We start from the raw sequence: 18,362 nt of genomic DNA, 5'->3' as shown, positions 1-18,362 counted from the left end.
ACTACTGCTACTCGCCTTGACTAACTAACGTTCCGGCATGTTTGTTGCATGACGTTAAAATGGTCAGGGAGAATGGAATGTGCCAGTATTGTGCCGTCGTCATAGGTAGTGCTGCCCGGAAGCTGCACCACGATTGTTAGCAAGTGTTTGTGCACGTGAGTCTGTATGTGTGTGTGCACGAATGTGTATGCATGTTTGCACTGTTTATGGGGATATTATACGAGGTAATGTTGGGATTCTGAATATTTCATTTGACGGTAACGTTTTATAGCACTCTCTGACATACTCCCTGGAGTAGAAGGAATATAGGGCGGCAGATGGGTAAAGATATTGCAAGGACAAGGATCTTTGGTCTTTTCCACATCCTCTAACGAACAGGTCGAAACGTTACGGATGAAACGTTTTCTGTGAGGTGACCAGAACAGGAAAAGAAGTCCTTTAGATGCAGCGCAACGAGGCGAAGCAACTTTTCCTAAACGGTTTAATTTAGTCAACGTAGTTAATGCATTTAATCCTTTGAGTCCTTTTGTGTTATGATTGGCTGTGGCATGATGTGATAAATGAGTGCCCAACGCTACCGCTTTCCATCATTATTATAATGTAGACATTTTGTAAAAATTTCATTGTTATTTTATGGACAAATTTGCAAAAAGTTTTTAAATGGTGTCGTGGTCATCAGTGGTTGTAATAAGTGGTAAATCAGAGACATATAATGTAAATTATAATAAAAAATAATGTAAATATAAATTCTTCACCTGAATAATTTAAGATTAATAGAGAAAACTAAATAGAAAATTAAAAGCATTTATTTTCAGTACCTACTACCTTATTACAGTTTTGTTTTTCACAAAACTTTCTCCAGCTGCCACAGTCATTTCACAAATGAAAACTGTCTAAATTACATTCCAACAAAATGAAAGCTGAAAAATAGATGAAAAAATCGTTGTACGAGGAAAGATGACACTTTTCATATCCATTCACTTTGGAAATAGTCACATCTTTAAGCGAAAGGTGGAATAGCTTTGTCTTCTCACAATGCGACCAAAAAACTTTATGCAGAAAGAAAGAAATCAAAATAGACCTTGAACAAGTAGAAAAATAGAACAAATGGAAGAAATTTGAGCACTTTGAAACGAAAGCAAACAGTTTTTGTTCTGTTTTCTTTCAGCATTCTTGGGTATCTGTTTTCTTGAGCGTGCAGTGAGTCCTTTTTTTCCTCGCCAAAATTTATCTCACTCAAACTGGGCTTGGACTGGGAACGATGGTTGGTTTATAGCAAAAATTTACCCAATCCAGGTGTCGACGGTTGGTGATGTTTAACGCTATAGCTATAGGGATTATTTTTCGTCCTTACTACTTTCTTTCTTAATTTACCTTTCAACTTCTAATGATTCTCCTGCTTTTTATATCATGACAATCACGAACAAATCGTTATTTAAGACGGAAGGCAATTTGGAAACCGATGACTTCCTTTTATGAAAGTTTTACCAGGATGATTAGTTTCAATTATAGACTATTTATCACATCTATAGATTTCCGGTATTTTGAAGCTAGTAGTAGCTAGGAGTAATTGTTGCGGAAATATTGGGTTTGAGATTTATGGTTCATACAACTTGTGTCTAAAGTATCTTTGTTTTCCAGTTAACTGAGCTACCATGGTTATAAACAATGGAGTTTTTTGAAACTCAACGTCATTCTTGATAAACACTGAAAAAGTTATTTGGTTTTATGTGGAAATAAAAATTGCTCATTTTTCCATCATCCAAAACAGATATCAGAAGTAAAACTCATTATAAGGCAATGAGACGGCAACAGAGAAAGTTTGACCATCGAATCAGTAATGATGAACGTCTTAATGCCGATTCGATTTCATTGCTTTAGTTCCGCTCAATGCAAGGTTTACTTTTTGGCGGGGATATACATAGCTAGATAGATCGTCTGAAACGCCTGTTGAATGTCAATAAAATGTCGGAAGATGGAAAAAGTGCTGAGTTTTTCTACACTTATAACTCCGCATAGCCTCATATGGCTATGAGTAATGCAAGTTGTTGTCCGTTCTGTTCTTTGTTTACAGCCGTCCAGTTGAGTTTCGTTCCATTTACTTTATTATTGTGCGATAGATTAAATTTACTCATGTCAAAGCAGAAGAAATGATTGATGAGTGGGATCGATCCGTTTTTCGTGCTGGTTAGTTTCCCGGCATGATGTGTTTGAGATTACGATGAATTCGGGCTGAATTTTGCATTTTTACATCGCAATTGGAAGCTTTATCGTTGGTTTGGTGCACTTTAAAATATAAAATCATGAAAATAGCTTTCTGTTAGTTTACTGAATAGTTTGCTGTTTTTAAACAAAATTCAAACATGAAAAACAGTAGAAAACAAATAAAGTTGTTAACAAATTAAACAAAACTGCATGATAAATTTCCTTTCCATTGAACGACGATCTGAACGTAGAACGTAGCTAACCCTAAACAGGCCCGTAAAATAGCTCTTTCTAATATGTGCAACGAATTTGATAAAAATTATAATTCATTTTTGAAATAGTTTTATTAAAACTATCGTTAGAATAGGTCATTAATTTCGAATGAACCTATGCTGATATGTGCTATACAGACAGAGAGATCCCCGAGATATTCTATTATTCGCTTTTCCAGAATTTCTTCATACATCGAAAGTGACGTGAGGGAAGAGTTTATGAAGAATTCTTACAAGTGATAAATGCAATACCATTAATATTATAAAGTTATAAAGTCGGTTTCACTAATCATCATTGTGCAATGAATTCATCCCCTTGTTAAATATGAAAATTTGCATATTTGTGAATCTGTGTATATCATATAAGATAGATCTCAGAGTACCACCGGTATTCAAAAGTTTTTCAAATCCAATTATCAGTAAACATACATTATGCACCTAAAATTGGACAGAATAATGAGAATTCTGTACATAGCATTAAATGAACTCTCTTCCGGAAATAATTCTTTGATTGAAATCATTACCGTACTGATCGAAATGTCAATCGGAATGGAACATAATCAAACGACCTGGACTCCTGGATGCTGAACTTATGGAAATATATAATTCCTTTGAACTAGAGTATGTTTGAAACAAATAACCCCCTGTTGAACAACACTACACTTATTTTGGGACGCTGTGTTACCATGTCACCGAACATTAACCTTGTGTGTGTGTTCCAATGGGCCATTAGGTTGGCCTAATTGCAATACTTTGATTGATGAGCCAGCTGAAAACTCATTTAATATCTTTGGTTACAGTTTGACCGAGATATCGGTGAACGGAAGTGCACGTGTTTTTTTTTGTGGTAGAAGGAAATGGAACAACCGCACCGTTCCAGCTACATCGCATCGAGCAGCACATTTCATCACAAAGCTGCTGAGGGATTTTACAAGGTTCCATGCACCAACCGCAACTCGTATATCCCGTGTGATACTGTTATCAGTATGAAAGCATAACGCAGTAGCATAAGAGCACAGGAACACTAGGAGCACCGTTCGGGCTGGCACTCGTACGTCAATCAAAATGGCATTGGTAGAGTGGTTCCAATTTCACTCCATGTGAGGGGAAAATAATACGGCACAGCCAAGGATGTGGTGCGCAGATCAATCAAGCTTCAGTTACTCGAAGCTCTAGGGTCCATTCGATCAATTGGAAGGCTAAAATCCGAAGCGAATGTGAATGGGGATGGTTTGACCACGTTTTCAAGGATCAGTTTAAATCAATCTGCTCTGCGCGTCTGCACGGTCTGACCTTCTTCATACAATAATAGCCCTCACAACCAGTGTCGAAATGTGACGAGATCATGACCTGCTACGGGGCCAGCTGCTGCTGGAAGCATCATGCAGAAACGAGCACCCAAACTAGCAAAAGGAGTAAATGGAGCAAATCATTGGAAAATGAAACCAACGCCAACCAACTCCGATGGCCATTAGAAGTGTTTCATTTTTCAACGGCTTTGTGAAAACGTTGCGCACGTTAGGCACATCCTTGGGCTTGCGTTCGGACGGGTCCTAATTGGAAACCTAATCACCACGATATATCGTGCTGTGAGCGCTGAGGCCCAAAGAGAACTTTTCCCGGAGGAGTTCGGAAAACAGAGCCAAAAAAAAAACTTAAACTGAATCTGAACTGAATGTCGCATGTCGGAAAACTGTCTATGGGATAGGTCATTTTCCTTTAGATATTGTTTTGTGTTTTTTTTTGTGATTTGACCATTGTTTGTCATTGACTTTCTATTGCAAGAATGAACTTTAAGGCACCGTGATGATGTTTGAATATTGCTTTAGGCGTTTCGAAAGCTAGTACAAGAAGCACGGAATAGTAATACACTGCAAAATGAAATGTTCTTGTTTTCCGAATCTATGCGAGATCCAGGGAATCGGATTTATCGTGTATAAAGGATGCACCAGCGTATATTTTCAGAGCGGAAACTTGGTTAAAGTTTATAAAATCAACGATCAAAACGCATAGCATTAGAAAATATAATACAGTTATTGAATGTGCAAGCCCACATACCCTTGTCATTAAAGGCAAACAAGTTACGATGGTGTTTCACTCAAAACGAAACAAAAATGATGTACCAAAAAGGGTGTAGGACAAAACAAGAACTATAATTAGACTAGTCGTTACGTAGCAAAATTTAGCATTAATTAAGCGCAGGAAGTAAACAACTATTTAAAGTCTATTACCGTAACCCTAAATGAGTCACAACTGGATGTGGGAGAACTTTCCAAACAACCTTTCCCTGACGCCTACGTCCACCGCAACGACAACAATGTTCGCAGCTCATCACTAAAGTGTTGTTCAATTAAACAGCTCCTAAAATGCTAATTTCATCCGTCTGTCGTCTGCCCGAGTCACAAACAAGCAAACCAGAGGCGGAACGCATCCATTAATTTACGAGCCAGGCCTGGAGTATTTTTCCAAAAACTGTCAGTTCCAACAGTTGAGTACGCTCGAAACGCAAATGACAGTCGGTCGGCCGACTACCGATTCTCCAGCCTCCATCTTTTTTATGCTAATTAAAAGTCGAGCTCGCGGAACTGACAGTGTTTTTAGTGTCCTCAAGCCATGTAGAGTAGTTTTTCTTCCGCTACCATCTTTGTCTCGGAAGAAGAAGGACGCAATCACGCCTACTCCATAACGTGTTGAGCATGCTAGTGTTAGGTCCGGATCGGAGCACAGTCTTTAGAAACCAGTTTGTCCAAAAACATAATCAACAATTTTGCCGCCGACATTCCGACAGCAGAAAAATGAAACGATGGCAAAGGCATATATTTTACGCATCAATTTTGCGCGATCGTAATTTTTGCTAGCGTGAATCGTTTTCTTGGAAAACGACACGAGCGTCAACGAGGCCACGAGTGGCGACATATTTTCACGCTTTTCTTCACCATGTACGGTGGTGTAATGGTTGCTTAACTTTGGACGCTTCTTTCGGCGTAACATTGGATCCAATTTCGCTGTCATTTACCACCTGGTGGAGTATGTCGGGCTATCAGCAGCTTCTGCACGTTTCTTCCTTAATGATTTAAATCGTTACACGCGTTCGGGTGTAATGATTATTCTAACCTTGAAACGTACGGCTTAACCGATAAGAACATATCGGTATGTGTGTGCGTGTGGCTTTTTCTTTATCTTGCTCCATAAAACATTAATATTGCTCGTGCACAGAGCCGTAGCGTGGTCACTTGGCGCCCTTGGCAAAAAATCAATTAAGCGCCCTTCTACCCTTACCACTTTTAGACAAAAATCCAAAATAATTCTGCCTGTGCCCATGTGAATGCATTTTTTATTTTGTATTATAATGAATGCATTTATTATTTTGTATTATAATGGTTTCTATTGCTAAATGCCGTAATAATTAATTATAAATAAATACTGGTTGCTGTAGTCCTGTTCTTATTTATTATAAGAGTTTATTAAATTGACGGTTTAATTTTTCGCGCTATTACATTTGCAAACTCAGTAACAATTTCACCTACATCAATGTTCGACAGTATTTTGTTTTCAATTGAAATTAGAGCAACGTAGGCGTTCCTGTCCTATTGGTGATCGCAAGTAATTTTTAATAATTTTTAAGTTACTGAAGTTCTTTTCGCAAGACACTACTGAAACTGAAAGTGTTAAAAAATACGCAAGCTTGTTGTAATATTTGCATACAGTCATTCTAATGTATACTTCTGAATACATTTCAGAAGATCGCTAGGTGTTGCATTTTCGATATTATTCATCAGATATGGCATTGCGATCTAAATACTTTCAGTTCAGAGATGAGTTCTGCCGCTTCAACATCCCTAGAATACTTCAGAGCGTACTCAGTAGCATGTTTCTTCAGTTCACTCCATTCCATCGTTTTAAGGTTATTATGTCCTTTGAATCTAGATAATAATTCATCATTCATTTTGCAGAAGACGTTTTTAATTTCTCTAGAAAATTATTCCTCACAAATTAAATTGGGCTTGGGCGTATCGATTAATTCATTTGTCAATCGTGTTTTCCTACGCTGATTTCTTTGCGGTAATAAGTCATCAATACCCATTTTGCAGCATGTATGTTTAGGCGCTGCTCTGGGATTTGTCGTATACGAAGAACAATCGTATGGCAATGTATGAAGATGTTCTGTAAAATCCTGTAAAACATGAACATACAACTGTCGTCATACAAATCATTTTGTTCTTTCTGTAATTGTTCTCCCACAAATTGTTGCAGCAGAAATTAACTGGACGTAAGTTCTCCAATGTGCATCATTTTTGACTTAATTTTAATTAAAGCGAACAGTCTAACAAGTTCAGGCAATGTTCAAAAAGTTTATAGCAAAAAAAACAAATTCATTTGTATGACGACAGATGTTTTACATGATCATGTTTTAGGATTTTTTCAATACAAATTTGCCTGGTGATTGTATTAAGAAAGCTTATTATTTGGGCGCCCCCTAGACCTGGCGCCCTTGGCGGTGGCCAACCCCGCCAACCCCACGCTACGGAGCTGCTCGTGCAACACAGCGGTGCGTTATCGGCCAAACAAACGAGCATGGAAAGAAAATTCTTTTCTGTGCGCTGTTTCACTATCTTAGCTTAGGCTCACCTGAGCATGGTGAGCATATTTACCAGGAACCCAAAAAGAAACGCTGGTTGAGCTATATCCTAGACCCTAACCGCTCTCAATCGATAGGGAGTTGGTTCAAGGGCTACTAGGAATAGAGAGTTATTTAAGAGCTTTAAGAGGCACTAAACTGAATCGGTTCCGGAATGGGTCCGGAAGTTCATAAAGCTAAACAAATTTGTACATTATGGTCCTCTCACGAACTCTTTCTCCTGCAAACATGATTACATCGTTCAGAAACGCTCCGCAATAGATGCTTAGTTCCTGCTCAGATTATTTATAATGTTTCGAATGCAGCCTTCTTTTGTACCGAAGGTTCCCCAAAGATTGCGCGCGATAATGATTTGCCAGGAAATGATGGGACGATGAATAACCAAGCGATAGAAGTTTCGCTTACCTGCTCATTCGGCCGGAAAAATAAGCCTCCTGGATGGGGTTAGGGGGAGGGGAAATTTCGGAAAATATTTTGTTGGAACAACGCACCACAGTCAGCAGCAATGAGCATCACGATGATTCTTGATGGTAATGACGTCAGCGGCATAATGAACGTGTGGTTGTTTTTGTGGCAATCTTGGGTTAGCTGTACAGGTAGCATTACGTCGCAAACACGCTAAGAGCAAACAAAACCACAACCTGTTGGTCTTCGCCATGAAAGAAAGGTATTTGGACACAAGAAGGAACTCCTTTTTTGTATACAAAATATTCTTAAATATAAAGTTGTGAAAGGATGTAAATAAAAATTGCACGACATTCAAGATAATTTCTACATACTAAATTTACGCATAATAATTTATGTTTAAATTTTTACTTGTGCGTATGATGCGTATTTAAAACTTATTTTCATGTGTCTCAGAACATAACAAAAATAGTTGACATGAAATTTAAAGAACTTGACACATGTTTGAAACTTGAAGCTACAAAAATTATTCAATCAATCATTACACAACGGATATTGTTCTAATAACTGTAACCAGATCGATTCTACATGAATATGTTTCTGTGGATGTGTTCCACACGAATTCCACAACAAAACTCGTGCCTACCATAACTGGATTAGATTTTCAATGCGATTGCATGTCGCAATCATTTTCACCACACACACATGCATGTACACACAACATTCACGTTCAATGACTGGGTTACGCTGGCAGTTATGTGCCAGTGGTTGATCACATACACGTTAGTTCTACGGATTCGCTAATGCCGATACCGTGCCGTCAATGGTGATGCAAGGATTATGAGAAACCCTTTTTCCCTAGGGAGCAACGATCCCACGTTGGCAGAAAACGATAAAATCGAAAGCACAGTCATGTCACCCTAGCGATGACAAGTGGGTCGAGGCAAACCTGGTGATAGGTGAATCGATGTAGTACCAATGGCGAAGATCGTGCCCGTGGTTGTAACGAAGCCTTTCTGGGAACGAATAGGACAGATTTACGTGTTGACTTCTTGGAAACTTTTCGAAATTTGGCAAAATAACCCATTGCCTTTTAGTGTTCCGAGTAATCAGCCTGGTTGTGGTTTCAGTTGAGAGATGTTGTCCAACGCATAATGTGTTTTACACGTAGAGGATGTTTAAGTGTGAGAACGTATCGCATATTAAAAAAATAAAATCAAGTGGTACGTAATATCTGTTTTGTTAAATTGTTTAAGTTTTAATGTTTTGATTTTCGGAAGCTTTTATTACAACTTGTAATTTTGTCTTGCTGTAGTTACTAAACTGCTTGCTTTCGTGCGCCGTTACCAGTCCGTTATCTCCTCTTCATCTCATCTGTACATGTGAACGTCCCAACAAGATTGGAACTGGATAGGTCGTCAGGTATCATTTTTTTAACATGACCATTTCCCCAGAGCCTTATAGATGTAATAAGTTGCACAATACTGAGGTACGAACGAGCTCCATAGCTCGTTATTGTAGCGGCATTCTCAAGATATATTCGAAAATCATTTCGATCATTTTCCTCTCGAACGCGGCTGACTGGGTTTCTTCAGATTTACATAAGAAAGATCCTGCCTCACAGGCTATGCGCATAACGGGGCAATTTTGTGCCTTCCTAATTCGCCCATAGCTACAGCACTCTAGCGCGTTGTTGTAGGTGCTGACATTTGATTCAAGGTAGGTGGAATTTAGAATGACTTCAAAGTTCCAATTATCTATCTAGTAATATTTCTTTACCCGTCTATTCTACACATAAGATACGCATTGACAGGATTGGTACATGGATGATACTCGTTGAAGCTTATCCCCTTCATTCCCGGATGGCCTTCTGTAATATATGTAGAGTTGGAGAGTAAATAAGTACAAAATTTTGCATCCACTTTCCAAAAGAGATCATAAAGCGTCGTGATCCCAAATGTGTTACCGAAAACAGCCTTTACATTGAAAAGGAAATGGTAGCAGTTGGGCTACTACAGTCCACCATACGATCTTGAAGAATGATGAAGTTTGATCAGTAGTTGGATTTCAATTGAAAATCAGTTGAATGAAAGGCGAGTGCACTTTTATAATAGCTGTAAAGTAAGCTTATTTAGATTATTTAATTTAGAAGTATCATTGCGAAAACAGTCACCTAACTGCTCACGATGATTTGTTCATACTGCCAGCCTCACATTCAGAGCTGTTCAGTGTTTGTCCGTTCTGATATTTAGAATATATTCTCTCTTTTGGAAAAGGGCCTAAGTTCTATGTTCATGCTGGCTATTTCTGGTTTTCTTTTACTTTTAAATGGATGGGATTTGAAACTCGGTCCTGTCGTGTGAAATCGACGCCATTTTACATTCAAGGCTCATAGTGTACATCCAGAAATATCACAACGAAGAGGATGTGGTCTTTTCATATGACTTGACCTATCAGACCAAGAGCTAGCTGGAGGACATGGACTGATAAAGCTAACGCTCAAGTAATTAAGAAGTCCATTACAAATTTACTTGTACTAGAATTACAAAGACTAATTTCAAATGTTTTATTTCTATATTCCCTTTAAAAAGTTTTTTTTTAAAACAGCTGTGCTCGCACCCAGCAATATGAACGACCATCTTATGTGGTTACCATATGTTGCTTCAGTTGTCTGTAAGCAATCTTGCTGTCTTGTGGTTTTGCATAATACATTGAAAAGTTTGCAAAGAATATAGACGTAACAGATTGTGGAAAATTGTGATGAAAGCAACACCGGAAACTCGATGGAAACTTACACAGATTACGGTATCCTGTTCCTGATCGTTTGGTAATGTAATAAATCATTACAAAAACAAAGCTGCTTCCTTATTCCGGCTGTCCAAGCTCTTCCTCTTCCATCACAGCGCGTACAGTAATACAGACATGTAACATGTTTTTTTTCCCGCGAACTTCAACCAGGGACATTATGAAACCTGCACGTAAATAATGCCTGGAGGCACGATCTCCTGCGGTGCTACAGTGGACAATGCCCTACGGGATTTACGGCGAACCAATTTCGTGCCGTTCGAAAGTAAGTTAACCTAATTTGCCTGTGCCAGACGGAGGATGGCGCTAGAACACCTCCTGTCGGTGTCATCTGTGAGAACACGTACTTGTGGGGCGTACTGGTGGCATGGGTTGAGAAACACAAAACAGGACAACAGGAAAACACAAAAAAAAACACACAAACACAAAGAGGCTGAGAAAAGAATATCGTTCGGGTGAGAGTTCCGGCCCATATCCCTTCATCTGACCCGGCTGGATCTTTCCGCGCCCAACGGCAACGAACAACCAACCAGGTGTGGTTGGGGTCATGTTCCATTATAATGTCGCTCACGTTGCGCTAGAGGCTGTCGAACTTTTTCAACTTTTCCATCTGGTGCGGCGAAAGTGGTACGTGGATGCGTGCGTCCGTGCGTTTGTACCGTGATTCTGATGGCGCACTTTGCCGGAAAAGCGGCGTTGGCAAAGTATGGCAATGTTATCTAGATCAGCTGCCAGAGCGAGACAGCCAGGTGACAGATAAGCAATGACAATGAAGTAAAATCTTTATAAGCGTACAACTTTCGGTGGGAACATTTGTACGCGGTAATGCGTTACGGTGGAGACGCGGTTTAGAACGTAAAATTTGTAAAATAACAACCGCGTCACGTATCCGCCATGGTCACACTTATATCGGCTTCAGATCGAACCTATTTCGCTGCAAATCTCCGGCCAAAAAGGGAGCCTTAAAAGTTCGGAGACAAACGTCTGCAAATCGAAAGAGCAATATCTGGCGGCCTGATAGGCGGAAACGATTATTGGTGAAGATATCGATGGCATACGAATCAGCAGATTGGCGTTGGAGAAGGGTATGATAGCTGTCGAACGAGATTGGTAGGGTTTTGATGCTTTTAAAATCGTATCTGCATCGCTACCAGGGAGGATTTTGGCTAGAGATGTATGTGTCTTACACGATACAAGCCTAAGCATTGATGAGTTTTATACGACCTTTCTTCTGTATTACTTAAGAATAAGAAACTCTTTTCTCGTTTAATCGCTTTCCATGCTGCATCGATGTTGGGTCGGAGAAGAAAATATTTTATTTGTATTTTAGATTTGAACGTGTTTAAAAAAAAACAAACTCTCTCTCTCTCCAAAAAAAAAGCTGTTTCGTTGTATTGTTCTTGTATAAATGATAGAGTCATCGTAATGACAATAAACTTCATTTGTCTTATACATTAACACTAAAAACTATAAATGCTCCTAAGTAACTGGTATTCTTTGCCAAACGAAATAAAATTGTAAAGAAATGTCCTTCAGGCGACAAACACAAACCACCTGCACCATGGACGAGAACTTTTGAATGAGCAGACTTCACTTCATTCCTAACTCCACAAAAATCCGACTCTATGTCATCCTTTCTCAACAACATCTCGAGATATTGAAGGAGGGACACGAAAAGAAAACTGTGAACAACCCGGACCCGTGCTTGATGACCATTGGAGTTTGCTGCTAACTCACGGCCGTACAAGATGCTGTAGAGCCAACCCTCCACAGGCTCGTAATTTAATCAACTTTATCCAATAGAAGAAAAAATAATTCTTGATTGAATCAACCATTTCCTGTGACCCCCGGGCATCTTCCGCGTTGTGAAGTGGCATCATCACCGGTTTTTTTTGCAGGACAGATAGCCTTTTACATTTGTGACTGATACCGGCATCCGTGTGTAGTTCATCAATGCTCGGGGGCAAAACTTGGAAGACTGGTCTTTCAAAACGGTACAATTGTAAACTACCCTTTTGAACATCCTCGGCTCTTAGCGCTGGACATTATATGGGTAGCGATGGGCTTGAATTATGTGAGCCAGTCAAGTGGTTCCATATTTCAGCACACATCACGATGGATTGGGTGTGGTACTAGTTTATGTCCTGAAGGATGTAGGTAGTTTGGCCCATCTTGGATGCCCATCAGAGCACACACACACACATCCTTGCACATCCTTACAACAAATAAATCGTTTTACGTCAAAAGTAAGTCGTACGCGCGTGTGTGTTTGAACTACCTTTTTGTAAAGTCTGCCGGCAGACAGAATTCGACAAAGACGAGGGTGCTGAGTGTTTTCCGAGTGCGAGTGTTTTATGTTGTTGTTTTTTTCCCCTTGTTCACTGCTTTTCAGTTAACCCACTTCAAGACACTTGGAAATGCGGTGGGTGTGGGTTGAAAAATTGAAAATAAAACATGTTGCCCACTCGCATATGCTGTCCGTATGATGTTCGTGGGACAAAACCATCCAATAGACGCTCTCCAATCTTTCCAACTTCCCTTCCTGAAAAAAACAACATACACATTCAGCTGACCGATTTGAGGAGGAGTCACAAGCAAGGGTGGGAAAATGCTGGAATTTGGAATCCAGTGTCGACAAGGGCGGGCAAAGGTTTAACCAACGGCATAAGGCTGCTTTGTTTCGAGGGAACTGCGACGACAGAAACCAATGTGTAGCTGTAGCAGTAGCTGGCGGTGGTGTGGCGGTTCCAATGGCATTTGAAAATGGAATCCCATCCCAACCAAAGATCAAGCGGCGGGAAAGGTCACGGGAAGGGGGCTCCAAGATATGATGCCGGTTCGGTTTAGTAAGCCGGGTCCATGGGTAACGGATACGCCAAGTAAGGTTATCACGTTACTTCTCACGAGCCCGAATTCCGAAAAGCCCATCGGGGTCCACTTTGTTGCGAGGAGGATTGCTTTTGCCGTACGTTTTCGGGAAACCTCGAAGACCCAGTTTTGCGGTCGAGTGATTTAAACTCTCCGAACCGAATCGGGCAGCCCTCAGATCTGTGTTATGTACCCCTATCAAGCTGAGGGTGGGTTTTGAGTTTGCTTGCTTTTTCTTTTTTTTATTGCAGGTTACGGATGAAGAAGGATTCAACGTTCCATCATTCCGTTGAATTGGCTGCAAATACGATTTTACGTTATGTTTTTAGTTGCGTTTACTTTTTTCCTTATTAGTTTTTATTAAATCCACTTGACTTACGGATCAGTGATGATAAACATGAAGATGAAGGGAATTCTTCTCTCTCTCTTTCTCTCCTTATCTCTGTTTGTGCGTATCTGTCTCTCAATGTTGAATTAAACCCTTGGACAAACTGGAAATATTTACGAGCACGACCCGAACTGTGTTAAAAGCAGGTGAAAATGATTGCGACGATGAATAAGATACCGTGCTTCTGGTTAACGTGGTGTTTATTTGGCAACAATTGCGGTTAATGTAAAAGTTATCCTCGACGGTATTTTATGTTACTGTGCAAGGGGTATTCAACATCAGCAAAGGTTGAATGAGGGCAAATAAAAAAAAAGGAATCCTATAATGAGTGTTTCGAAAGGGTTTGATGGAAATGTTGTTTGAAGAATTTAAATTTAAATTATATCACAGGACTAGTATTTTTCAAATTGACACGACTCAAATTCTTGACAAGGAACTTGTAAAAAATAATATGTTATTTAGTCATTCTGATTGCATACATTTATTAGCGTAATTTGATTGCTATGGTCTTTTAACAATTAAATTCTGAACCACCTAGAGCAAACCATATTTAAATCAAAAAAAGTAAATAATCAAGCTTTTAACTCGGTAATGAAACTCTTTAATGAAAGAATTGGTTCAAAATGGATAAACAACTAAAATTATGCTTCTTTTTTGTCTCTATACATTGTGGCTTAACTTTACCGACCCTACTATGTTTATGATTCACCATATCTCTTTACAATTTATTTTTGGAGAATTTAGGAATTTAGACTAAGCAACTTTACATGTATTGATACGCGATCAAGCGATAGATCTATTTATATCAAACATATTCAACTTCTTTGTCCTATCGCTAAATTAATGTACAGAAAACATAGTTGAACATTTACAAAGATCGCTTTGATTGTGAAGATAAAGCGCACAGTCGTTGCTCGTTTGCCTGACATCAACAGAAACTAGGTCAACCAGCAAGGCAGAAAGGATATCCTTATTGCATTTTCTTTACCGAGTATAAAATTCACCGATTCCAGTATGATTAAACAGTATTCATATCTTCTACAGAACATTAAAGTGTCCGATATATTTTAAACCAATTCACATTAATTTTTCAAATCAAAAATTTGAATAAATAACTAATAGCTTCGTGCGCTTCTCTCATTGCAGCGATGAAAACACAGCCGTTAACCATTCGGGAGGCCATGTACTGCCCGCCAGCGTAGCTGATCCGGACGGTTGGCGAAGACCGCGCAGTGAATCTTCGGCGGACGCGGAAAGCGTTTACATGACCAATGCCGTCCTTCCGGATGGTGCCTACGGACATGGCATGTTGTCCCGACGTTCAAGCGTAAGTAACTACACACGTCTGTAGCTGACAGTGCACCGAAGGAACATTAATCGACGAATCGCCAATATTATCTCGTCTCGACGGCTTTACTGTGGTTTTCCATTATCTTTTGTTCGAAAACCGTCTATTTCTTGCTTTCGTTTCTTGCAGATCACTATGAACGGAGTCCCGAAAAAGCCGACCACCTTCTTCGGCGGCATCAAGGAGTGGTGTATCGCGTGGTGGCATTCCGGCCGCGAGGACTCCGACGACTACGGGTATGACGTCGAGGAACCGTCGGACTTAGGGTATGCAACACCTGTATCCATAGAAACTCCCCTACCAAGCTCAGTCACCAGGTAGAGGAAGCTCGGTCTCCGAACCTTTCTTTTTTCTATTATACAATCAAATTGATAAGCAACACACAAAAAAAGAATGTTTCATGTTTCAATGTTCCATATAGAGCTGTGCTGTGCAAAAGCTGATAAGCTTATTCCGTTTCTTACCGTCCACTAAACCATCGCAATCACACCTCACCTGTTGTGTGTCGCATACAGCGACCATTCTAATGCTTCCCGTGTTTTGGTTTTTGCTTTAACATATAAAGAAAATGTGTGTCTGTTTTTTTTGTTGTTTCGTCTTGCGTTTGCTCCTGCTTAATTTAGATTTCCATCTTCCCATCGTTCTGCAATCTGTAACGTTCGAAAGTTTTCTTAAGCATTTTTCAACCGCGTTGAGCTATGGACCATGGAAAGCTGCAACCCCTAGCTCAACCCGGCCGTTTCGCATGGCAACGCTTTGTTGCTCCGGTTCGATGTGTTTGATTTATTCCACTGTGTTTGTCTTGCCGAACAACGAGTGAAGGATTCGTGGAAAGAACGGTTTGGTTTAAGCAGTTAGGTTAGCTTTTAACCAAAGCAAAAAATCATTTGCAGGAAAAGAAAATGGCTCTTGTTTGCTGAAAGCGCTTTTAACATTCTCGTTCATTTTAAAATTTTGACAATATAAACAATATTTTAAATAATTAACTTTATTTAATAAACTCTTCTGTACAATTCAACCCTCTTACAAAAACTTTTAAATCGAGAATTATGCAAATGTTATTCTATGGCATGACTTTCGGCATTTAAATCCCTTAATATAAAGAAAGTTTACGAACTTTTGGCTTTTAAGATATAAAACCGTGTAAATAAAAAAAAACACATACATTTCTATACTTGAAATACTTTATTTGTAGTTGTAAAAAAAACATGTATAAATAATTTATACCACCACGGTTAAACTAAACTACCTTTCCCGGAACGAATCCTTCCAGTGATGGCTTTTGTGCACCATGCGCTACAGCATAACAGCACAGCAACAATCATCCCATGCGCCATTTCCATCATAACGAGCATCGTGTGTCGTCAATCAAACGTCAAGAAGTGCTATCCCGCCGAACCATCGGGAACTGACCATTTCTCTTTAGTGCTGGTGTATGATTTAGTACTTGTACCACGTTATCCGGGTTTCTTTTTTTTATGTGCGTGCCATTGATGTGTTTTTAGTGTCCGATTCCATCTTTTATAACGCTAGTACAGTAGATCAAAAGAGAGAGGTAGAAAGAGAAAAAAAGGGAGGAAGAGAGAACGAGAAAGTATCTGAGCTGAACCAGAATTTTGTTTATCCCGTGTGTGTCGTATCAGTCAGGATTTTATTCTTTTCGCACACAACAATCCTTCCCCTCACACACACCCCAACATAGAGACCATGTGCACTAACAATCATCGAGAATTCCCGAACAGGGAAACACACGCCGGACTCATTGTGAAATGATGTGATTCATCCGCCTTTATTCATTCATGGCATTGCGTTCGTTTGTTTGGTATTTGCGTTAGTATTTGGATTTTTCAACTTTCACTCGTATTTGTGTGGGGATGGGCAAGATGTTCTGGGACGGTTGAGTGAGCAAAGGGACAAACAAGCTCATCTGTTCTAGTGCACCTTCGCCCACATCCTTCAAAACTCACTTTTGTGTATTTTTGTACGCTGAAACACTGCCTAGCGTTTATGCCCGCCGTCCAGTTCTCGTTTCACTAATGCAATTTGTTGTTCTGTCGTTGCAGATGCACCTCACTGAATGTGATTCGTGATCCATACGTGGCCGGAAGTGGCGGTCGCAGTAACGTTGTCAGCATGATACCGGATATTTCGCCCACACCGATACGGCCCGCTTTGCCACCGTTGGCTCATCTGCAAGATATGCACGGTGCGCGGGATTCACGCTCGCTACCCAACAGCAACCGGCTGGGATCGCGCTCCGTTAGTCAGGATTCGGTGTATACCATCCTCATTCGATTGCCACCTGAGGGCGGTTCGGGTGACGAACGTGCACCTTCGATCAAGATGATACAGGACGATGTCCCGATGTCGATGACGGTACCACCGCGGCGTCCACTACCTTCGCGCGATTCTGACTACATCATACCGGTGGCGACCCGTCGCCAGTCAACCGCTACCACCGATTTCCGGTTACCGCTTTCGGCGAAAATCATCTCGAAGCCACTGTCCAAGCAGCAGCAGCAACTGCACCAAGCAAACCTCGCCCAAACGGCACGCCAGGTGAAGAAGAAGAAAAAGTCTCAAGAAAAGCGTCAGGAAACGAAGGCAGCCAAAACGCTGTCGGCTATCCTGCTCAGCTTCATCATCACCTGGACACCGTACAACATTTTGGTGCTGCTGAAGCCACTGACTGCGTGTGCGAAATGCATTCCGCAGGAACTGTGGGACTTTTTCTACGCACTTTGCTACATCAACTCCACCATCAATCCGGTCTGCTATGCGCTGTGCAATGCATCGTTCCGGCGGACGTACGTGCGCATACTGACCTGCAAATGGCACACGCGCAATCGGGAAGCGATGACACGCGGTGTGTACAACTAAATCACGGTACTGCTGGTACTTGACCAAAACATTCACCACATTTCATCAGACAGCAGCAGTTGCCAGGTTGGGTGCTGGAGGTTGGATGTTTATTTAGCTATCGGAATATCGAGTTTGTTGATCAGCGGTCCTGGGATGACTGGTTTTGTGAATTACGTATTGGCGGTCGGTGGTCAGGTGTTCTTTTATTAAAATAGTGTATTCCAATTAAGCTAATTTCATGATTTTATTCTCATTATTGATCTGTTTTTTGTTCTTTACGTTTCTTCGTGTATTCTTCGTCACTTTGGCACATAGGCCATGTACTTGGTCTTTTTTGGTCATTCACTCACATTGACAGCAGATTCATAGGCTCAAATTAAGATAGAGTGATGGCATTGACGCCGAAATGACCTAGATGGAAAGCGTTACAACATCTGCTCCAGAGCGGTGAACTGTTATAGCGGTGAGCAGTGAAAAACAGCTCTATACAAGGTTTTTTTACCCGACTTAAGAAGCCGTGTGAAGATTTGGGCATTAAAATATACGAGAATAACTTCTGACGGAATCCTT

General features: G+C 40.3%; 1 protein-coding gene across 5 annotated transcripts in view; it reads left to right on the top strand.

The window, feature by feature from the left end:
• Nucleotides 1-17,975, top strand: part of LOC125769616 (muscarinic acetylcholine receptor DM1) — an 81,940-nt gene extending 63,965 nt beyond the window's left edge. For 4 of the 5 annotated variants that reach the window (XM_049438407.1, XM_049438409.1, XM_049438408.1 and 1 more), the window contains exons 4-6: nt 14,729-14,909; nt 15,060-15,247; nt 16,994-17,975. In XM_049438407.1, coding sequence (XP_049294364.1) covers nt 14,729-14,909; nt 15,060-15,247; nt 16,994-17,810 — 1,186 coding nt within the window. In that variant the 3' untranslated portion in view covers nt 17,811-17,975. The remainder of the gene's footprint in view (nt 1-14,728; nt 14,910-15,059; nt 15,248-16,993) is intronic. The other variant, XM_049438411.1, reaches the window with a different exon arrangement.
• Nucleotides 17,976-18,362: the final 387 nt, after the last annotated feature.

The sequence above is a fragment of the Anopheles funestus genome, chromosome 3RL (assembly GCF_943734845.2).
Source record: "Anopheles funestus chromosome 3RL, idAnoFuneDA-416_04, whole genome shotgun sequence".
Classification (NCBI taxonomy): domain Eukaryota; kingdom Metazoa; phylum Arthropoda; class Insecta; order Diptera; family Culicidae; genus Anopheles; species Anopheles funestus.
This window is presented reverse-complemented; position numbering and strand designations above follow the sequence as displayed.